This window comes from Lissotriton vulgaris, chromosome 2_2 (genome assembly GCF_964263255.1).
Source record: "Lissotriton vulgaris chromosome 2_2, aLisVul1.2, whole genome shotgun sequence".
Lineage (NCBI taxonomy): Eukaryota > Metazoa > Chordata > Amphibia > Caudata > Salamandridae > Lissotriton > Lissotriton vulgaris.
In genome coordinates, this window is record NC_141688.1 from 19,172,206 (window position 1) to 19,196,016 (window position 23,811).

Here is a 23,811-nt window from a genome sequence, read left to right on the forward strand (position 1 = left end):
CTGCAGCAATCAAGGAAAATAAGTTTCCTTGGGAGGGAGTACAGAACTTACAGATCCTCCCTCCCCCCCCTCCTTTTTTTTTTTAAGAAATCTCCAAGCATTTTAGCTATACATGCCGACATGGTGGCATTTCTGCTGCACCTGTGGCATTATAAACAATACCTTTATAGAGTAAGGTCTGCTTAAAAAACACAATATCTGAACTTTAAATTGGTACCAGAAAAATCGTTAATAGAAAACTGGTCCAACGACTCCAGTTACAACAAAATTGTATTTTCGTCCGTAATGTCTTAAACCTTCGCGAACTCTATGTAAATCTGACCCTTAACACTAAACATTATCTTTACCATAACTCTGACATCCCACTGAACCCCTTACTCTAATGACTTTTTACCCAAACATACATTTAAATATTTTAAATGTTTTATATTAAACAGGTAGGATGTAGTACAGCATCAATCACAGAAAACAGCTCCTTTTATAGCCATTACATACCATATTGATCGCCAGAAATTCAATGATGCATTACTTAACAGAACCACACCTCCAACCTTCTGCATGACAAATACTATACTTCCGACCCTAGGACTGTCCTTCTGTGCTGCGAGCACCCTTGTTTTGACTGTACACCCTCTTTTTGGAATAAAGAAAATCACAACTAAGACAAGCCTACGTCTGTGATTATTGATACTATATTTCTGGAATTGTGTGGTGCACCTTTGCTTTTATGTATTAATTTACTGAGTTCTTGGATGAACTATCACTGTGACAGTGGGTGTTAACCAGTGTGCACACACCTCGCCCATACAAACTATCTAGGGCGTTTAAAACATTTTTGGGGGTGATTTGGGTTAGGTGCTGTATTCAGGAAGTTTCCACGGTCTCCTCTGTCTTTTGAAATTGTCCTTCTGTGCCCCTGGGCCCATCCAGTGTGGTATCTGATGACGTCATGCCTCTTTGCGTGGGTTCATCAATGGTAATTTGGAAATTAAACAATTATTTATGATGGGTGAGGAGCTCGAAGGTGATCCTCTTGTTGACTGGAGCCAGTGCAGGTCTATCAGGTGGCAGTAATGTGGCTGTGGCGGGGGATGTCGAGGACGAGGCGTACTGAGGCGTTCTGTATGCGTTTGAGTCTTTTCTGGAGTTTGGCTGTGGTTCCCGCGTAGAGGGCGTTGCCGTAGTCCAGCCTGCTGTGACGAGGGCCTGGGTGACCGTCCTTATGGTTCCAGTGGGGATCCATTTGTAGAACATGCAGAGGGTGTTGAAGCAGGAGCAGGAGACGGTGTCGACTTGCTGGGTCATAGACAGTGATGAGTCTAGGATGAACCCAAGGTTGCGTGCGTGGTCGGTGGGTGTCTGCGCGGCTCCCAGCAAGGCCAGCCACCAGGAGGCGTCTCATGCGGAGGGGGTAGGGCCGAGGATGAAGACCTCCGTCTTGTCCGTGTTCAGTTTCAGGCGACAGTTCTTCATCCATTCGGCGATGGCCTTCATTCCTTCATGGAAGTTGGTCTTGGCAGTGGCGGGGTCCTTGGTGAGGGAGTTTGAGTTTGAATTTAAATTATTTCTAAAGCGCGCGTACACCTGGCGGTTTCATGGCGCTACAGTTTACTGAAGCCTCGAAGGGCGGGGAGGAAGGAGGACATGGGAGGAATTATTGTGGGAAGGCTTGTGAGAATAGAAAGGTTTTTAGTGCCTTTCTGAAGTGAGAATATTGGGTAGAGTATCTGAGGTGAGCCGTAAGGGAATTCCAAAAGGTGGGGGTGAGTGTGGAGAATTTTGAGCCTCCCCATTTTTTACGGCGAAAGCGGGGAACTATCAGCAGGTGTTGAGAAGATGAGCGCAGTTCCCTAGAGGGGGCATAGGCTTTAATCTCCGAGGAGATAAAGGCAGGGGCAGAGCCTAGCTGAGCCTGGAAAGTGATGCAACCCATCTTGAACTGAGAGCGTTTGCGGATGGGGAGCCAGTGCAAGGATTTTAGAAGAGGGGTCACGTGATGGGATTTGGCCAGATTGTAGACTAGGCGGGCGGCTTGGTTCTGAACCAGCTGCAGTCGTCGTACGTTGTAGGCGGGCATGCCGCAGTATAGTGCATTGCCATAGTCTAAACGAGAGACGACCATAGCTAGTATAATTAGTTTTAGGTCAGTGAAGGAGAAGAAGCGGGAGACCTTGCGGATAGTGCGTAGTGAAAGAAAGGAAGAGGAAACCACTGAGCTCACCTGGGAGTGCAGGGTGAGTTGATCGTTGAGCTTGATGCCGAGCGTTTTGTCGGAGGAGGAGGGGGACAGGGGTAGGGGACCGAGGGAGGAGGGCCAAAAGAGGGGGGACCAAGGACTGGTACAACCACCTGTCAAAACCAGTTCTGTTTTATCCGGGTTTAGTTTCAGGTGGTTGTAATTCATCCAGTCCCGGATGAAGATCATAGTGGATTGGAAATTAGACTTAGTCAGGGGATTGAGATAGGGAGAATATAAGCCCGGAGGTCGTCCGCATAGTTGTATACGTAGACCTCACTTTGCTGAAGAGCGAAGATGAGGGGTGCTATGTACAGATTGAATAGTAGTGGGGAAAGAGAGGAGCCCTGAGATACCCCACATAAAACCTTCCGTGGTTCAGCCGAGAAGTCGCCCAGGCGCACCGCTTGGGTGCTGTCTCATAGGAAGGAGGACAGCCAGACCAAGGCCGAGCCACCGACCCCAGCCGCCCTGACACGGGAGAGTAAGATGGAGTGGTCCACCGTGTCAAAGGCGGCGGAAAGGTCGAGGAGGACCAAGGCCTGGGGGAGGTTGGTGTCCAATCCTTCTCTAAGGTTGTCAAGGACTGATAACACTACAGACTCGGTAGAGTGAGCGGGGCGAAATCCGGCCTGACAGGGGGCTAATACTCGGTTTTCTTCCACGTAGGTGGTGAGTACTCTGGTCACATGTCGCTCCAGTACTTTCCCTTAGAAGGGTAGTAGAGAGATGGGACGATAGTTGACGGGGGCAGAAGAGTCAGCGCCAGGTTTCTTAAGAATGGGAAGAATTATACCTGTTTTGTTGGGGTAACAACGCCCTGAGACAGGGAGCTGTTGAGAACGGTAAGCGGGGGTAGTGCGCAGGTCGTGAAGATGTGCCTGAGAATGTGGGCACGGCACGGGTCAAGTGGGGACCCTGATTTGACCAAAGGGAGAAGGGAAAGAAAGGATTCTTCCGTAAGGAGAGGGAATGAGTCAAGACGAGCCTCTGGAGGAGAGCGGGAGGGATTAAGGAAAGAGGGAGAGGGGGGAGGGATATTTGCTTTGATTTTTATGATTTTATCCATGAAATAGGTGTTCAAGGAGTCGCATAAAGACTGTGACGGGGGAGGTTTGAGGGTGGTTCTGTCCGAGTAAGCGAGCTTATGGGCAATAGAGAAAATTTCTCTGGACTCGTTCTCGGCGGCTAAGATTTTCGAGGAGAAGTAGTCCGTTTTGGTGGTCAAAATAGTTTTTTTATATTGCGACAGGAGGGAGGTGTACTGGGCTTTGATTATGGGACAGTACTGTCGTCTCCAGGCTAGTTCGGCGTGGCGGACTGTAAGTTTTAGAGCCTTCAGTTCCTCGTTGAACCAGCGGTTGGAGTCGTTCGTACGTCTGGAGGAAACCCGCCTAAGAGGGGCGATGGAGTCACATGCTGATAGAAGCCAGGAATTGATGGAGTCTGCTTGTTCGGAGATAGGCAGACCAAGGAAATCTGGGCTGGAGGAGGAGAGAGAGGTGGCTAGTGAGGCCGCATCCACCCGGTCCCAGGAGCGTGCCCAGATGTTTTTGGGAAGCGAGGGCTTGGTGGGTGGACCAAGTTGTAAAGAGAAGGAAATCAGGGAGTGGTCGGACCAGGAGCAGGGGGAAATGGATAAGGACGCAATGGGACAGTTGAGGGACCAGATCTGGTCGAGGATGTGGCCCTGAATGTGAGTAGGGGAGAGGACATGAGAGTTGAAATTGAGAGATTGAAGAGTATCGGAGAATTCTATGGAAGTGGAGCATTCTGCTGGGTCGGAGGGCCAAAAGTTAGTCACCTAGCACCATGATGGAGGAGTTGTTGACCGCTAGGGTGGCCACAAGCTCTTGAAACCCAGCAAGAAAGACGGAAGAGGGTTGGGGGGGACGTTACATAAGTAAACAGGTAAGAGGTACATTAAGGGAGAGTGAACGGACAACTAAGAAATCTGAAGTGCCGATAGGGGGAAAATTAAGAGACTGGAAGGGGAGTTCTTTGCGGGCGATCAGGGCGACGCCCCCGCCCGATTTGCCAGATGGCCGGTCAGCGCGGAGAGCGTAGTAAGTGGCAGGGAGAGATGCTAATAGGGAAGGGAGGGAGCTATCTCGTAACTAGGTCTCTGTAACGAATAGGAGATCAGGTTTGTGCAGATCGAGTAGAACAGAGAGTTCATGATAGTGCTTGACTGCAGAGCGCGTGTTGAGATAGTAAATGGAGAGAGACGTGGGTTTGGCTCCAGCAGGGGAATCGGAGCGAGAAGTGGGGGGGGAGAGGGGAAAGGTGGGGCGGGGCGGGGAGAGAAGGAGAAGGGGTTAAGGCAGTCGGTCCCAAACTATTAATATAGTCGGTCATGGAGGCGTCAATCGGCCACGGGCCTTGGAGTCCACATAGTTGCGCCGATGAGTATTGTCGCAGTCTGGCGTAGTGGGGTGGCCCTAGGCCCGTTCCGTCGCGGACGGGCGCAGACAGGCTTGCCTTAGGCGCGCAATCGTCGTGCCCGCTGCGCTCATCCGCTGCACGTTCGTTAAAGGCACAAGATTTATAGTGGGCGAGGAGGCGGTGGGGGGCATGGCCTCTGTAAAGGGGCGTGGCCTCGGCGCTTGCCGGAGTGGCGTCAGGAAGTGAAATTGATCGGTGTCCTACCGCAGCAGCGTTAAGTCGGCTGCGCGGGGAACATTAATCAGATGGTGAGTGAGATTAAAATAGCTAAGTACACAGGTGAAAAACGAACAGTTTCAATATTTTAAAAACATCAAGTCGCGCTCCCGGCTTCCGCCTCAGGAGGATTCAGATAGACTGGGCAGACGCTTGTATTCAGCGCCCTTTTATGCGCGGCGGTGGGGGCGTGGCCTCTGTAAAGGGGCGTGGCCTCGGCGCTCGCTGGAGTGGCGTCAGGAAGTGAAATTGATCGGTGTCCTACCGCAGCAGCGTTACGTCGGCTGCGGGGGGAACATGGATCAGATGGTGAGTGAGATTAAAATAGCTAAGTACACAGGTGAAAAACGAACAGTTTCAATATTTTAAAAACATCAAGTCGCGCTCCCGGCTTCCGCCTCAGGAGGATTCAGTTGGACTGGGCAGAGAGAGGATCAGCTGGGTGTTGTCTGCTTATGAGACTATGTTGACGTCGTGCGATCGGACGATGTTGGCGAGCGGTGCCATGTAGATGTTGAAAAGGGTAGGGCCGAGGAATGATCCTTGGGGTACGCCGCAGTTGATCTTGTTGGCTTCAGATTGGAATGGAGGGAGGCGGACTCTGAGTTCTGTCGGTGAGGAAGGAGTTGATCCAGTCCAGGGCTTTGTCATGGATCCCTACATTGTGGAGGCGTGTGCGTAGGGTGTGGTGGCAGACTGTGTCGAATGCGGCCAAGAGGTCAAGGAGGATGTGAGTTGTGGTTTTGCCGTTGTCCAGCAGGGTCCTGATGTCGGTGGTGTCGATGAGAGCGGTTTCGGTGCTTTGGTTGCTGCGGAATCAGGATTGTGACGAGTCCAGAGTGGTGTTCTCTTCGAGGAAGCGGGTCAGTTGCCTGTTGACTATCTTCTTGATGGCTTTTGCTGGGAACGGGAGCAGGGAGATGGGCCGGACGTTCTTGAGGTCCTTTGGGTGTGCCTTGGGTTTATTGAGTAGGGCGTTTATCTCTGCGTGTTTCCAGCTCTCCGGGATGGTGGCGGTCTCAAAGGAGCGGTTGAAGATCTTCTGGAGTTGTGGTGTGATGGAGCTCGCTTTGTTGAAGATGTGGTGAGGGCAGGGGTCTGACGGTGAGCCGGCGTGGATGGTATTCATGGTTTTGATTGTGTCTTCGTTGTTGTCGTTGTTCCAGGAGAGGAAGCGGGTCAGTTGCCTGTAGACTATGTTCTCGATGGCTTTCGCCGGGAACGGGAGCAGGGAGATGGGCCAGACGTTGTGGCTGGGGTGCGCTGGGTCTGGGGTGTCGATTTACAAAAGGGGGTGGTGATGAACAGAGTGTCTGAATTGAGCAGACCACTCTTACCCAGTCCAAAGATCAGGGCTTGATCCATCACCGTTATTTATCTCACTGCCCCATCCCAGCTCAGAACCTGGCTATATGCAAATCAGTCTGTCCCTGGCCCAGTGCATCATGGCAACAGGGCAGACTAAACTACCAAGCCAATTCTTTACCAGAAAGGAGACAAGCTACCGGGGACCGGTTTCTGGCATTTCAGCCTCTTCGGCCCGGCTTGCTTGAATCCTGATGGAGCAGTGAGAAAGGGACTCATGTCTGAGTATACCCTGCCACACCTATAGTGGCCAAAATCGATTTACAAAAGGGGGTGGTGATGAACAGAGTGTCTGAATTGAGCAGACCACTCTTACCCAGTCCAAAGATCAGGGCTTGATCCATCACCGTTATTTATCTCACTGCCCCATCCCAGCTCAGAACCTGGCTATATGCAAATCAGTCTGTCCCTGGCCCAGTGCATCATGGGCCAGGGACAGACTGATGGGTCTGGGGTGTCGGCGGTCGACAGGGGGGGGTCTGAGTGTTGAAGCTGTCGTGGATGTCTCTGATCTTGCGGTGGAAGAAGGTGGCAAGAGTCGCATAGGTCTTATGACGGTGGGATGTAGTTAGTGCTGGAGCTGGGGTTGGCGAGTCCCTTCATGATGTTGAAGAGCTCTTTATTGTTGTGTGCGTTGTTGTCGATACGTTCCTTGTAGGAGGTCTGTTTGGCGGTTCGAATGAGTTGGTGATGCCTGCAGCTGTTGCGCTTGAGGTATGCGTGATTGTCCAGTGTCTGTTCTTGGCGCCACTCCTCGAGTCTTCGGCAGTTCTGTGTGGATGCCTGGAGGTCAGTGGTGAACCAGATGGCCCTTCTGTCGGTGTGTCTGGGTCTTGATCGGGGTGAGTGTTGGCGCAGTCGTTGATCCATTGCCTGAGGTTACGGGCGCCTGCGTCGGTGTGGTCGTTTGGAGGGTCTCTGGAGAGTGTGGTGATAAGCTGGTCTTCGGTGACCTTGTTCCAGCTGCGATGGGGGATTTGTTGCGGGTGGTTTGTTGCGGGTGGTTGTGTGAAGTGCCTCTCCTGAAGGAGAAGTGGATGCGTGGTGGTCCATCCGGTGATGTGGCTGAAGGTGACGTGGTTGCTGGCGGAAAAGATGGGGTCAAGTGTGTGTCCGGCAGAGCGGGTGTGTGTTGTGACGAGCTGTTTGAGTCCGAGGTTGTCGTGCATGGTGGTGGAGTTGCTGTTGTTGGTGTTCTCGAGGTGGAAGTTAGGGTCTCTGAGGTAGATGTAGCCTGTGGAGGCCCGGGTGTGCAAGCTGATGTCTGTGATGGAGTTGCTGAACTGTGTCCGGGGTTCTGTAAACGATAGATAGTGCATAGGATATGCTGAATTAGAAGAAAGTAATAAATCTTTAGTTCCAGAAGTACATGGAAAGTATCTACATACATAAAGGAAGTATATGTAAATTTAAAGATAATGGCAGAGGAATATGGAGGTGCTTTGGAAAGAGTAGTAGATAGAGGTATGAGATGAATCGGGTAGTTGACATAAAGTATATATTGAGAGGTATAGGGTGAGAAATGGGGTATTGCATTGTATGTTTTTTTTAGGAGAAAAGTAATAAATATATAGATCCACGTGCATGTAACGTGTGTATATATATATATATATATATATATATATATATGTATATGTATATGTATATGTATATATATATGTATATATATATATGTATACATATGCTTGAAGTAGGTAAGTATATGTAAATTAAAGATGCATTAGATAAACTCTGGTTTCAAATGTTGTTGTACTTAAAAACATTTTTGTTAAAAACCTAATTAATCTACATGTTTATAAAAAGCAATACACATATATAGGTACATATCCATAATACAAATACATGCTTATGTACAGAGTGATATGCTGTATATTTCTGTTTGCTTATGGCGCTTATGTGGGGAAGAGACAATTCGTGAGTAGTTTTCTGAAGATAAGATGGTTGTCTGTGGCTCTTATGTTGGGGGGGCGGTAGAGAGTTCCATAGATTGGCTGCTTGAACAGAGAAGGATGTGCCGCCCATAGTTTTTTTTCTTATAAGAAACAAATCCTCTGCACACGTGTTGAAATAGCCTCTATGTATCACAATACAGCATGTCTTGTATTTATCAGTCATTTATTTGGTTTCTTCTGTAAGCAAAGTATGTTCTGTACTTCACTCTGTTTGTTTTTTAGCCAACGCGTGTTTCAACACTGTTACATGGGATTACCCTGCAACTTCTTCAGGCCTATTGTCAGTGTCTTGATCTCTTATTTTCGGTGATACTTCAAACCCGAAAAGGGTTTCTATTTGTGGAGTACTAGTCCTGGAGACGTCTTCTCCTGTGGTTTATCTTTTTCTTTTCCTTTCTTCTTTATTCTTTAGTATGGCACGTAAGGTTGCAGAATAACATCCTGCTGCCCGATCCAGCAGAATTGTTAGGGTTAGAATACCCAGCTCCAGCGTGTACCCCGCTAGAGTGCCCTTTGATACATAGATGCTATTTTATGCTTATTTCAAAACTTGTGCAGAGGATTTGTTTCTTTGTAGTAAAGTGGTCTGTTGACCACGCACTTGGAGATGTGGTGGTATTTCCCTACCTGACGCACCAAGCCAGATTTTGCTATAACTACTTGATATATGCAATATAACCTGAGCGCGCCATTCACCTATTGTCTACCACAGTTGTATTTATTTAACGTTTTTTTCTATTATCTCGGGATTTTGAGGCGAGATGCCACTCAAGAGCAGAGGTTCCTTTGTTGGATGTGTTTGGTGATTTTATTCCTGATGAAGAGCAGTCCCATGCCATGTACTGCTTTGTGGGTGATACAAAGCAGCTTGAATGTGGATCTTCTAGCAACTGGTAACCAATGTAGGGCTTTCAAGGCAGAGGAGGTGTGGTCTCATGGTTTTATATGCAAGAGTAGTCTGGAAGCCAAGTTCTGAATCTGTTGTCTTTTCAATGGTCATTAAAGGTGATAAGAAAATTCTTCACCTCACCACAGCTGTGAAGCAGGCAAGGAGAGCGGAGACGCAGGGGGGCACGGGGAGTGCAGCTCTCCCCCCACCCACCCCGGCCGGGCTCTCCCTCCCAGCTCCTGCTGGCAGCCACTGTGGCAGGGGAGATGATCTCCCCTGCCCTCCCACCTTAAGCTTCTTCCTGGTCTTTGTTGAAAGATTTCTGACACCCACTCGAAAGAGCCATATCCAGAGTAACCCACTCCGAGGCTTGCCAGTGACTCTTGGAGGCCTCTGCAAACATTGTTGGCAGTGGTGCAACCGCACACAGGAAGGAGCTCCTTTTACAAGAGCTTGTTACTGGCCCCACCAGAGTGCTGACTCTGCACTTCTCATTGTCTGTGAGCCCCTTCCAACGACTCTCGAGTGGACGGGGAGCTGGCATAAAGCTCTTTCTGCTCTCCAGCCTAGTCTACAGAGAGCACTTTAGTAAAACACTTCTGCTCCATGGGACTTGATCTAGTTCTCATTAGAGGGGGAAGGAGAGCCAATGAAGCTATATTTCCAATTTCAGTAAAATTAAAAACGCTTTCTTGGTATTCTTCCCGATGCCAAGCTCCCCCCGAAGCCCTGGGACTCAGAGGCTGCTCTTCAACGAGGATTCAATTTTATTTTCTTCACCCCCACTCTGCGAACATAACAAGCGGCTGCTCCCGACATGGCCCGATGTACTGCGAGAACTACCGAGGCCGAAGCAGTCTGCCCGCTTCCTCCCTGGGCTCCGCTGGCGCTTGCTGGAGAGGCTCGTGGCCCCGGCGGCATTGCCTGGTACCTCTCAGCAGCGCGATGCAGAATGATGGCAGGAGCAGTGCTTAATTTGAGCCGGGGGTTCCTGGTACTCGGGCCCGCTAGTAAATAAAGACGAATATTGAAATGGGTCCCAATCGGACCTTAGATTGATGTACTTAACTGTAATGGCTAATAACATCGATCAGTTTATATAAAATGTTAAGGTTTCTTCTGTCAGTGATTTAGTTACTGATTTTGTTGTTGTTGCAGTTTTATATAGCGTGGACTCGACCCGAAGGCATTTGAGCATATTACATGAGCACCAGTTACATTACACAAGAACACGTTCATTTCTGTTTTAGACTTGTGCCCTGTATTTCCCCTCTATTTACAGGAAGGGACAATTGCACATTCTGTTTAGTTAAGTTGTCCGCAGGGAGTCTGCGAGGACAATGAGGAAGCGGAGCAGCGGGCACTTGTGATCTGCTGGAAATACTGGGGGTGGGAGGGGCTCGCTCATTGTGAGGAGATATTCCACCAGATACAGGTGAAGCCCGGCAGCATTTCACACCAGGACGGCACCCCAAGGGCTCACAATCCGGAGTGGTTCATCCTAGAACAAAGGGGGCACGCCTACTCCCCAGGATTCATTGAGCAACGGATAGAGCACCCCTTTCACATGGAAAGAAGTGTTCGCACCTAATGTGTGAACTGGTGCGCTAAGCCCTTGGGTGCCCCCAGCCTCGCTCAAATCACATGAATATTTATATTACTACTTGACGGTTTGGGGATTTCCTCATATTTCCTAAAGTGATTCTTTTGCCATCTCACATAGCTGTCTACAGGCTGAACATCAGAGTATCACCAGACCGTCCCGTTCGTCAGCCTTCATCAACACCCTATGCTGAGACTTGCAGACACAAACCACAACAAGCATTTGCAATGCAATAGGTCTCGCATTTGTGAGAGTTTGAGCTGTTGGCATTATAAATGACAATGCCTTTTATTTAGGTGTTGGTTTTTAAAACCTAAATAAAAGGCATTGCCATTTATAAGGCCAATAGTTTAAACACTAACAAATGCGAGACCTATTGCATTGCAAATGCTTGTTACTCCTAAACTGGCCTTAATCCATTCCTTGTCGGTAAGCAGTTTAATGATTAATCTTGCCTAGCGTCTGTCCGTGTGAAGTTCACCATATAAATTAGTTAGCAATTTTTCAGGACAACACCAGCATTTCTGTCATTTTGGGTGTGATCGAGTGCCTTAAATGTTGGCTGTATTTTTCAAGCGATTTAGATGTGTATTGCTGGAATTGATTGACAAAAAACAACCTAGGCAACCTAGGCAACCTATACAGTGTAATCACAGACAAATGGCTACAAGAAGTTGAGAAAATATATGTATGTATGTATGTATGTATTTTGTCACCAATGTATAAACTTGTTGAACTTTTATTTTAGTAAATTCTGATTCATGTCTATTGTCTATAGATATATCCACAGCTACAAAGAGCCCTGCCGTATTATTTCGGGCAGGGAGATCTTTTAACTAACTCGAGAATTGAAACAACAATTTTCAGGTTTTCACATTAATAGTTCTTGAGACGTATAGCTGATGGTTTTAGATATTTTCTAACTAGTAGGTCTGTTCTTGATGCTTATATCAGATAACAAGAATTTTGTATTCCCGCCTGCCAGATGGATGTTAAGGGTGTATTTCTAAAATCTGGTATGTTTCAATTCTCGAGTTAGTTAAAAGATCTCCCTGCCCGAAATAATACGGCAGGGCTCTTTGTAGCTGTGGATATATCTATATTGAAGCTGTGGATATATCTAAATTGAGCGGAGGATCTTCCTTATAGTATAATAAGAATTCTTCCCGTATGTTCAGAAATTTGGAAAACACCTTGGATAATGGTTGTTTTCTGATTAAAAGATCTCCCTGCCCGAATGATTCGGCAAGGCTCTTTATGGTACACCAGGAATTATTCTTGCTTACGTGGGTTAGTAAAAACCCCTTTAGGATCTGAGGTGATTTTTAGTTAAAAGATCTCCCTGCCCGAGTAAATCGGCAAGGCTCTTTGAAGATAGAGAAAAAAGGGACGCCCTTTCTGTGAATAATAGTAGGGCGACAGCGGGTCTGGCGGCGGGATTGTCAGGTATTCAGCCGTGACGGATAGCGTCTTAGTATATCCACAGCTACAAAGAGCCCTGCCGTATTAGTGTCGCCGAATAGATATTCGACGACACTAAGACGCTATCCGTCACGCTATCCGTCACGGCTGAATACCTGACAATCCCGCCGCCAGACCCGCTGTCGCCCTACTATTATTCACAGAAAGGGCGTCCCTTTTTTCTCTATCTTCAAAGAGCCTTGCCGATTTACTCGGGCAGGGAGATCTTTTAACTAAAAATCACCTCAGATCCTAAAGGGGTTTTTACTAACCCACGTAAGCAAGAATAATTCCTGGTGTACCATAAAGAGCCTTGCCGAATCATTCGGGCAGGGAGATCTTTTAATCAGAAAACAACCATTATCCAAGGTGTTTTCCAAATTTCTGAACATACGGGAAGAATTCTTATTATACTATAAGGAAGATCCTCCGCTCAATTTAGATATATCCACAGCTTCAATATAGATATATCCACAGCTACAAAGAGCCCTGCCGTATTATTTCGGGCAGGGAGATCTTTTAACTAACTCGAGAATTGAAACATACCAGATTTTAGAAATACACCCTTAACATCCATCTGGCAGGCGGGAATACAAAATTCTTGTTATCTGATATAAGCATCAAGAACAGACCTACTAGTTAGAAAATATCTAAAACCATCAGCTATACGTCTCAAGAACTATTAATGTGAAAACCTGAAAATTACCTAGCTTTGTGTGGCTACTCCAGAAGAAGGCGCTGGCTCGCCGAAACGCGCGTAGAGATCCTATCGGCCACTTTTTATGCTTTTTCTTTTAATGCAATTTTCATGTATTTTGTCACCAATGTATAAACTTGTTGAACTTTTATTTTAGTAAATTCTGATTCATGTCTATTGTCTATTGTATTACATGTCATGCACTTTTTAAATATAACCTAAGAATAAAATAACATATATTTTCTCAACTTCTTGTAGCCATTTGTCTGTGATTACACTGTATAGGTTGCCTAGGTTGTTTTTTGTCAATTGGTTCTTTTTCCCTGGCCTAGGAACTTCTTTGTATCCGAATCCTCAGGGGGTCCTTGTTAAATACTCAAGTATTGCTGGAATTGACCATCTCCAATCCCATATGGCTCTTAGTTTCCATGATTGTCAAACACCTGTCTACTGGATAGAGATCTGCCAGTATTGGACAACTCATTTTTCTTCATTTATCTGTTGACATAGTTTGAGCAATCTGTGCAAAAGTGTATGTGTCCATTATATGCATGCGGTTGTCTAATAACTTTATTTAACCATACAATCCCATAATTCCGAATACTTGGTATTTGTACTGGGACCCACCCTTACCTCATCTGTAAATTTCCCAGTGGCATGTTTGAGTCTGTTCCTTTCAACAGTCTCTTTTCCCAGTTAACTTTCTAGTTGAAACAGTGCATGGTATGTTGTAGGTGTGAAGCCATATAATAAAGTTCCAGGTCTGGGACCTCAAGACCTATCCTATTCTATTCCCGCTTGAGGGTGGTAAGCTTAACTCAACTCTCTTATCCTACCCAGAGTAATTCGACCAGCAGATTATGTCGTTCAAACTCTTTGCAGGACTCCATACATTGCCCCTGCAGGACATAGATGCAGTGCGTCAAAAAGACAATATTGTTCAGGGACACCTTGCAAATTGCAGACAAATACAGTGTGTTACAACATTTTATAGAGTATCGAAGACCCACACTACTCTTCCCATGTTCAGTTTGTATCCCTCAGCCTCCTCATGGGTTATATGGATCCCAAGATATCACAAACATGGATTAAACATTGGTCCACCTGTTGGCAACATAGGGTCCAGGATCCCCATAATTCTTCCCAGGGGGAAAAGTTTGATTTAGAGCTGTTAATGTGCATTCCTGATATTTCCCCGTATTCAGTTACTGCATATGGCAATTTGGGGGCAGAGTAGGTTGGTTGTCAAAGATAAACCAGGGAGTCATCCGCACGCTGTGACAACATATGCCTTGTCACGCCTACCTGCATAAAAACATTCTGCAATCTGAACGCAAGATGCTCAAGCTCTAGCACAAGAAAGAGCGGAGACGAAGAGTACTCCTGCCTTTTTCAGCTTCCCCAGCTCAAAATGCTCCGAGACCACTTGTCCTGTATGGACACTAGCCATGGGTCTAGTGTATAATAATTTGACCTACTTTTCATAATCACTTCCTAGCCCAACACCTACCACATATACTCCCAGTTTCCTGGTTAAAATGCTTGTCTAATATCTTGAACAGGTGTTTCCAACTAGTCCAACGTGAGCTACCGGTACCTCCCAGACAACTTCTAAGTAGCTCACAGGCTTGAGTTCATTTTTAAATAAGTACAATGTCACATTTTACTTTTAAAGTTAAGAGAAAATTCTGTTTATTTTTACATTTTTATAATCAGGCTGCAGAAAGCAGGGCCTGGTGATGAGCAGTGCGCAGTCAGAATCATGACCCAGGCTGGGGCATAGAGGTGAACTGAAGCACTGAGGTATTTAACTCAATATTGGAGCAGTGAACAAAATGGGGAAAAATCAGCGGAAAAGCTACATTAATGATTCCGTTAACTCTTCATTTTTAGTTTCTCTCTTCTCAAAGTGTCATATTTATAAACAGAAGGCCTCTTGATCCCAGTAGACACTGGGCCATAGGTATAATTGAAAAAAAAGCCTTTTTTTAAATGAGAGAAATTTAAAGTGTAGGTAAATGTTCCATATTAACTTTTGTGCAGAACATTTTTCTGCATTTTAAATTTCTCCCAAAAAAAAATACATTTTTTTTTTGTTATACATATAGCAGGGCCACATATGGCGAAAGGTATGTCCTGTGCTGCAAATACATACAGCACTGGCTCTCAGTCACCAATACAATTATATCCCATTCTTACACACAAGTTTGTACATCTCCAAAGACCACGCTCTCACTGACACACATGGCAGCCCTGTCATAGCCCCTCTAGTCAAAGTATCTGAAAGAAACACGTTAGTGTTAGATTCCTTACCTTAGAATATCCCCAGGCGTCAGTCTGGATCCGGAAACTTTTGCGTAGCAGTACCCCTGCGCGTCGGTAGGCGTCGTCTGCAGGCATCCCCTGCGGCTCCGTGTCCGTCGTCGGCGTCGTGCGCCGTGATGACGTCGCTGGAGTATATAGACGCCGCCTCCGCGCGCTGACGTCAGTTCTTCTTTTTTCCACAACTCAAACAACAGGAGAGTGTTAGTATACACAACAGACAAAATAAGCTAGCCAAAATTTGTACAAAACACCACTAAGCTATTAGACATGGCTGTTATTGTCCGTTTTTTCCACGCCAGTAAGCGCAGATCCGAAGAGCAGTACTCCGGTCTTTTGACCAACTTTGTTTAACTCTATCTCTTTTTGGTGCCTGGTAGGATGCCCGGTTTCAAGAATTGTGACGGTTGTGACTGCACGATGTCGGTCACGGACCATCACCGACTCTGTCTCCGGTGCCTGGGCCCCGACCACGACGTGGACGCCTGCGTCGACTGCCGGGCTCTCACTAACAAGGCTAGACGGGAGCGGTCCCGCAAGCTACTTGAGCTCCGGGTGTCGGCCCCGCGTCGGGAGCGGTCTCGGACCGGCCGGAGGTCCAGGGAGCGTTCGAGGGAGCGGTCGCGGAGCCGCGCCGAGCGCTCCGGAAGTCGTCACCATTCGTCGGGCTCTTCAGGTAAGAAACACAAGAAGTCGGGGCGTCGTCATCGTACCCCCGACTCCCCCCCGGCGCGGCCGGGGGTTTGGGTGACCCCAACCCCGCGGCTCCGCGAGAGTCGCCGGCACGGCCTGCCCCATACCCTCCGGTCCCTGGGCATGGTGCGACGCCTGAGGAGATTGAGGCGTTCCCCATGGCCATGAGGGCGCTCAGTTCTCCGACGTGGCCTACGGCGCCTTCCGGCCCAGTGCTACCGTCTGGGGGCACTGGCGGGTCGGGTGTCCCTGGCTCGACGCCATCGGGTGCTCCGGCCCCGGTGCCGCCGACGGCTCCGACCCCGGCGCCGCAAGGGCCTTCGGGGTCGACGCCTGCTGGCCTGCCTCCCTTCGGGGGTTGCCCCCGACGCCGTCCCCGCGCGGCACCGGTTCTCCTGTGCCGGCTTCGGCCGGGGCCCCGGCGCCGGCTCCGGGCAGCGCCGTCCCCTTACCCTCCCCGAATCCGGACGCGGAGTCGGACCGACGTCGATCGACGCCGGGCTCGACGCCGATGGGGCCTGTGAACCCCGAGGAGCCGGTCTACATCGTTGACTCCGAATATGGAGATGATGAAGAGTACGGGGAAGGTTGGGAGGGGTCTGAGGATCCTCTGTCACGTGAGTGCCAGTATGACCCGGACTGGACAGGTGATTTGGGGGATGCCAGTGGTCTGGACGACTCTCCTAACCCTGGCTTTGTCTCTCCTCCTTCCGTGGCATCGGAGGAGGGAGCTGCATATTCAGTGGTGCTGATGAGGGCTGCCAAGGCCTTACACCTTGAGCTCCCCGTCGCGGCCGTGAGGCCTAACATCCTCACTGAGGTCTTCAAACCGCAGTCATGCCCACAGGAGCCACTGCTGCCGTTTAACGAAGCCTTGTCAGACGTTCTGTTGGGCACGTGGTCCAGGCCCGCTTCAGGTTCGCCTGTTGATCGGAACGTGGCCAGACGCCACCGTCCTTGTCCGGACGACCCCAAGTTCCTGTCCACCCACCCCACCCCCGAGAGTCTGGTGATCCAGGCCTCAACCTCCCAGACCGCATTCCCGTCGGCTCCACCCGACCGGGAATCCAATATGGCAAGAAGGTCTTCTCGTCCCTGAGTTTGGGACTGCGGTCTTGCAACACCGCTTGCCTCTTAGGCCGCTACACCCACTCTGTGTGGGATACGGTCGCGGACCTGCTGCCAGAATGCCCCATGGAGGTGAGGGCTAAACTCGGTAAAGCTGTGGCTGAGGGCCGAGATGCAGCAAAATACTCTATACGGTGTGGTCTTGATACGACCGACTCACTAGGCAGAGCGATGTCCACGACGGTGGCGATTCGTCGCCACGCCTGGCTGAGATCCGCCAACTTCTCGGCAGATGTCCAGAATGCCTTGATGGACATGCTGTTCGATGGCTGTCGCCTGTTTGGCGACAAGGCGGACCACGCGCTGGAACGCTTCAAGGACTCCAGGGTCACGGCCAAGTCCTTGGGTCTCTCGACCCAGCGCCAGCGAACGGGTTCGTTTCGCTCCTTTCGTGGCCAAGGAAGGGGCGTCCCCACACGTGCTGCCAGCCACGCACCGCAACAATCCATTCAACGCGGTGGCGGCTGTGGAAACCGCCGTGGCGGCGGTCGGGGTCAACGGCGGGGTCAGGCCACACCTCCCCCCGCAGCATCTGCCTCCAAGTCCTCCTAGTCCGTACTTTCGGCCCCATGTGACGCCAGTGGGTGGCAGGGTTTGCCATCACCACGCTCACTGGCGCACGATTACATCGGACAGGTGGGTGCTGCAGCTCGTCCGAAGGGGCTACTCCCTCCCCTTCGAGACCACTCCTCCAGCCATGCCACCGCAGAACCACCGTGTGTCGGGGGTCCACTTGACACTTCTGCAGGAGGAAGTTACGGCCCTCTTGGCCAAGGGGGCCATCGAGCGCGTTCCTGGGCCAGAAGTAGGGCGTGGTTGCTATTCCCACTACTTTCTGGTGCCCAAGAAGAACAAGGGGGGCCTACGTCCTATCTTGGATCTACGGAACGTCAACGGCTTCCTCCGGAAGGAGAAGTTCAAGATGTTGACACTAGCTCAGGTCTTGGCTGCTCTAGACCCGCAAGACTGGATGGTAGCGTTGGACTTGCAGGATGCGTATTTTCACATCCCCGTCCTGCCGGCCCACCGGTGTTACCTGCGGTTCACGGTAGGCCAGGAGCATTTTCAGTTTGTCGTGCTCCCCTTCGGCCTTACCAGCGCCCCACGGGTGTTCACAAAGGTGATGGCGGTGGTCGCAGCTCATCTGCGCAGGTTAGGGGTTTCGGTCTTCCCCTACCTAGACGACTGGTTGTTGAAGGCGGGCTCGCCCCAGACAGTCGTCCACCACCTTCAGATGACGGCAGACCTCTTGCACGACCTGGGGTTCTCCATCAATGTGCCGAAATCACACCTGTGTCCCTCTCAAAAGCTCCTTTTCATCGGAGCGGTTCTGGACTCGGCGCAGTTTCGGGTTTATCCTCCGGAACGGCGGGTCCGGGATATACAGGCTTTGATTCCCATCTTTCAGCCACTATCCCGGGTTTCGGTCAGGTTGACGCTGCGGCTGCTGGGACTGATGGCTTCCTGCATCCTTCTGGTGCATCACGCCCGGTGGCGGATGCGGGCTCTGCAGTGGGACCTGAAGTTTCAGTGGGCCCAGCATCAGGGTAACTTGTCCGACCACGTCTTGATCTCGGAGGGCACTGCGAGACAACTGCAGTGGTGGCTTACGGACTGCGATTGGGTCAGAGGCAGATCCCTCTCCCTTCCCCAACCGGAGCACGTTGTCGTGACGGACGTGTCCCTCCAGGGCTGGGGTGGCCACTTGGGAGAGGCAGAGATCAGAGGCATCTGGTCTCCGGCGGAGTCCCGGCTCCATATCAACCTGTTGGAGCTACGGGCGATTTGTCTAGCACTGAAGGCATTCCTCCCCTTTGTCAACGGGAGTGTGGTGCAGGTGTTCACGGACAACACCACCGCCATGTGGTACTGCAACAAACAAGGCGGGGTGGGGTCGTGGACCCTTTGCCAGGAGGCTCTGCGCCTCTGGCAATGGCTGGAACGTCAGGGCGTGACTCTGACGGTTCAACACTTGGCAGGTTCTCTGAACGCCAGGGCGGACGAACTCAGCCATCGGTGCTCGATGGATCACGAATGGCGTCTGAACTCGGACGTGGCGCAAGGCATCTTTCTGCAAAGGGGAGAGCCTTGGTTAGATCTATTTGCCAAAGAAGAGAACGCGCAATGTCATCAGTTCTGCGCGTTGGAGTTTCCAAGACGGCACTCGCACGGCGACGCCTTTCGGCGCGAGTGGAGTTGAGGTCTGTTATACGCCTTTCCGCCTATACCACTTCTGCCCAGAGTGCTGAAGAAGATCCGGCGCGACCGGGCCCAAGTTATCCTTGTGGCTCCGGACTGGGCTCGAAGGTACTGGTATCCTGAGCTACTCAGCATGTCAGTCGGTCCCCCGATCCGCCTGCCCCTTCAGGAGGACCTTCTGTCGCAGCAGCAGGGGACGGTCCTCCACCCGAACCTGTCCAGTCTCCACCTCCATGCTTGGAGATTGAGCGGCGGCAGTTGAGGCCATTTGACTTGCCTCCTGAAGTCTGTGACGTAATTCTGGCAGCCAGGCGTCCCTCCACAAAGTCGGTATACGCCTGTCGGTGGAACAGATTTGTGGCATGGTGCACAGCAAAGGCTGTGGATCCTCTTTCTGCCCCTCTTTCCGAGGTTCTTCTGTTTCTTCTCTCTCTTGCCCAGCAGGGCTCTGCTCTGGGCACTATCAAGGGCTACCTTTCGGCCCTTTCAGCCTTTCTAAGGCTTCCTGATCAGCCTTCTTTGTTCAAGTCCCCAATTGTAACGAGATTCTTGAAGGGCATCACACACATGTATCCACCTGTTCCGTTTGTGATGCCTCAGTGGGACTTGAACCTGGTTCTAACCTTTTTGATGTGTGCTCCCTTTGAGCCCCTTCATTCTTGTCCTCTCCGTCTCCTGACTTTAAAGACGGCTTTCCTGGTTGCCATCACCTCTGCCAGGAGAGTGAGTGAGCTCCAGGCTCTTTCTGTCCAACCTCCTTTCCTGTCCATTCATCCTGACAAGGTGGTTCTCAGGACTAAACCTTCTTTCCTGCCCAAAGTAGTTTCTGCTTTTCACATCGGGCAGTCCATCACCCTCCCCTCCTTCTTCCCGCCTCCGCATCCTTCAAAGGATGAAGAGCGGCTCCATCGTCTGGACCCAAAACGTGCGCTTTCATTTTATGTGGATCGCACACGCCAGTTCCGGGTGGATGATCAACTGTTTGTTGGCTACGTGGGTGCGAAGAAGGGACGGGCGGTACATAAACGGACCATCTCTCGGTGGGTCGTTCTGTGCATCAAAGCGTGCTACTCTTTGGCTCGGAAGGAGCCTCCTGTTGGTCTGAGGGCCCATTCCACTCGGGCCACGGCGGCTACTACTGCCCTGGGCCGGGGAGTCCCTTTGCAGGACATTTGCCAGGCGGCTACGTGGGCCTCGCTGCACACCTTTGCGAGGCACCACTGCCTGGACAGTCAAATCCGGAGGGATGGCTTCTTTGGCCGTTCTGTCCTCCAGGACTTTCTGGTGTAGGAATGTATTGGTTCGCAGACCCACCACCGGGGTTGGTATTGCTGGGGTATCTATTCTAAGGTAAGGAATCTAACACTAACGTGTTTCTTTCAGATGAACAAGTTACTTACCTTCGGTAACGATATATCTGTAAGAAACATTAGTTAGTGTTAGATTCCTTACCGAACCCACCCATCCTCCCCGTTCTGCGAACTGATACCTAGGGTTAAGGACATCCCTTTCAGGGCCCTAGTTTCAAATGGCACCAGTGTTGGTTCTCACATGGCTCTGCGTTTTCTGGCGCGGAAAAGCTGTGTACAAAGAACTGACGTCAGCGCGCAGAGGCGGCGTCTATATACTCCAGCGACGTCATCACGACGCCGACGACGGACGCGGAGCCGCAGGGGACGCCTGCAGACGACGCCTACCGACGCGCAGGGGTACTGCTACGCAAAGGTTTCCGGATCCAGACTGACGCCTGGGGATATTCTAAGGTAAGGAATCTAACACTAACTAATGTTTCTTACAGATATATCGTTACCGAAGGTAAGTAACTTGTTCATTTGGTTCAAATTAGTATAGTTTAGCCATAGTATCTGACTCTTTGGACATTAGGCACTCAGCGGAGTCAAGGAAGCTAGGCGTGGGTGTGTCTGGGAGATGGGCTTAACAACTCTGATTTACCAATGCTTTTTAGGAAAGAGACTACATTAGTGTACTTCATACTTTGGTGTGAGCAGGGGTAATGGAGGCACCTCTGGGCGGGGGGGGGGGACCTGAATTGTTCAAAGTGGAGGGGATGGGTGTCAGTCTGACCAAGAGGAGCATTTATTCTACTTCTAGGAAACCAAGACAAACATCATGCATTTAAAAAGTACTGTGTTTAGAAAACAAGAGTAGCGGAGCTGCCCTGCAATGTGCTACAAGTAATGTCTTGTTAGTATGTGCGGCTGTAGCAGCCCGATTTTGTAGTCCCAACCTCAAGAAGCCATATCAGTGGGCTTACCATGTGTATGCGAATGGGTTTTCTTTTAACAAACACACTTCTCAATTTTTAGACTTTGCTCACTATGAAAGAAATTGGGGTGCACACACCACAGTAAAATGGTTAGAAGATCCAAGACTGAAAACACGCGGCCTGATTACACTTTTTTGTAAGTTATCAATTTATTTGCAATTCACAAACTAGTTAATAGTTAGTTTGACTATGGAGACTCCACAGTGGGGGCGGAGACCTCCGCTCCTAAACATAGAGGCCTATGTAAGTGTACCTTTGAGAATCAGGCCCATGGTGTCTATGATCTATGATATGAAGCCAATTGTGTTTCTCAGAATCGGTCTAATTGTTTAATTTGCAGTGCTCATTAAAATATGTTCCTTTTTTGTATCTCCATCAGTGCCTCTTCTGAAGACATTCAGCTTCCTGGGCTTTGAAGTTGTGCGGCCAGGACATCCATGCGTTCCATGCCGACCTGATGTCATGTTCATGGTTTATGCGCTGGATCAGACCTCCTCCGATGAAGACTAGTCTGCGATCGTGGAATGTTGCATATTTTTTTTCTGTGTGATACTTTGTGTGTGTGTTTTTCATGAAAAGCTTGCGGAGGGCAGTTCAGCAGTGATTTTAGCACCTTTTGTGGCAAAGGGAACACGCAAGAACCTCTAGGACTGGCATTGCATCTTTTTTCAATTGTTACTTTTGCTTTGTTTTTTTTTAAGTTTACTTTTTTTCTTGGAAATGTGTCTTACTTGGAGATCAGTACGGAAGTATGCATATAAGTCTCAACATATATACGCGAACAGGTATTTGCTAAGTAGTTAATGATGTTTATGAACCAATGTAGATGATTTTTAAACTTCACTTGTGTGGTACACTTTGTAGCCTAGTATCACCTCGTGCCTGAGGTAATGTAATAAAAGACCCACTTGATGAGGGTGAAAATGTTCAATATTGTCTGTCTTAGTTTAACCCATACATTTGCTTTTCCCCGGTCAAAAGACTATTTTGACTGTTAGCCTGGTTAAGTACAGTATGGGCTACATTTTTTACCAGTTCGTTTTCATTAAGGATGTATTGTTTGTGAAAAGGTTTGGGATGACAGCACTACTATCATATGATCTGAAACGATTCAGTTCAAATTTTATTTAGGATTCGTAACTTCAATGCTGTCCATATAAAACAATTTAAAACTGTAAAAGACGGTCGCAATTCCGACATGCAGTATTTCAAAAAACTACATTACATTCCCAAATATTAAAAGCGAAAAAGTGACATTGTCCAAAGAGCTTCTTTAATATCATCACAGTAGTGACAGGCTAATCAACAGTACTAAAACATTGGAAAAGGAAAACCAACCTGGGATATTTCATAAAACTGGAACACATTACCATCCATTAAAAGAGAAAAAGTGACATCATGCGAAATGCTTCCTTAAAGTCAATATATATCCTTAGTAGAGTAGTACCAGGCTATAATCAACAGTACTAAAGCATTGGAAAAGCAAAGAAAAATTAACATCATGCAAAGTACTGCCATGACTTCGATGTACATCATAAATACAAACCATCTACTGGTTGTTTGAGTAAAACATAAACAAGAAGCATTCAAACATTGAGCAAAACTCGCCTTCATAAGGGGATCATAACAATATGCCATGAGCAATCGAAAGTCACAATGTACAGAATTCCACTCACAAAATGAAATGTTCCCTACTGCAGAATTGAGAAAATTCGAAAGAATTTAAAAATGTTGGCACTTACCTTTTCATTAGGAGGAAAAAATAAACATTGACGAGCCTCTCGTGCTGATTACACACCACTTTCTAAGAACAGTATTTTAAAAATCTAATGTGCATAGTGCAGAGAGGGACATGCAAAAATGACATGATTTAGATCCTGTCCATACAGATTGTAAATTCTCTGCTTCCTGGGGGACAGCGTCCCCGGCACCTGTTAGTATCCGCAGAGGTAACAAATGTAATTATTTTTCCTTATCACGTTTCTCTTGTGGCACTAACATAGTAACATTTCCCGGTTCAAACTTTCTCTAAAACTAGATTCTTATAAAAAAGTTTTTAAAATGATCTTGGCATCGGAAAACGTTCCTTGGATTTTACAAAAGAACAAAATAAAGCAAAGCAGCACAAAATGACCCATCTTCCCCATTAAGCAGGCAATTCCCCAGCCTCATTACTGACGCTAGGGCTGTAATGAAAGTTGCCTGCAGGCCAAACTCCAAACGTAAAGTGTTCAGATCTACCATGAAGTTCAAGTTCCAAATCTGGGTCAAAATCTGTCCTTCAATTGCATCAAAGAAACCCCAGTATTTCAGATCTA

The 23,811-nt window shown here is 48.8% G+C and overlaps 1 protein-coding gene across 1 annotated transcript in view; it reads left to right on the top strand.

Moving 5' to 3' along the window:
* Positions 1-22,424, top strand: part of OAZ2 (ornithine decarboxylase antizyme 2) — a 148,082-nt gene extending 125,658 nt beyond the window's left edge. The window contains 1 exon segment of the mRNA XM_086959929.1: positions 21,873-22,424. Within this exon segment, the coding sequence (XP_086816055.1) occupies positions 21,873-22,003 (131 nt within the window). The 3' untranslated portion in view covers positions 22,004-22,424.
* Positions 22,425-23,811: the final 1,387 nt, after the last annotated feature.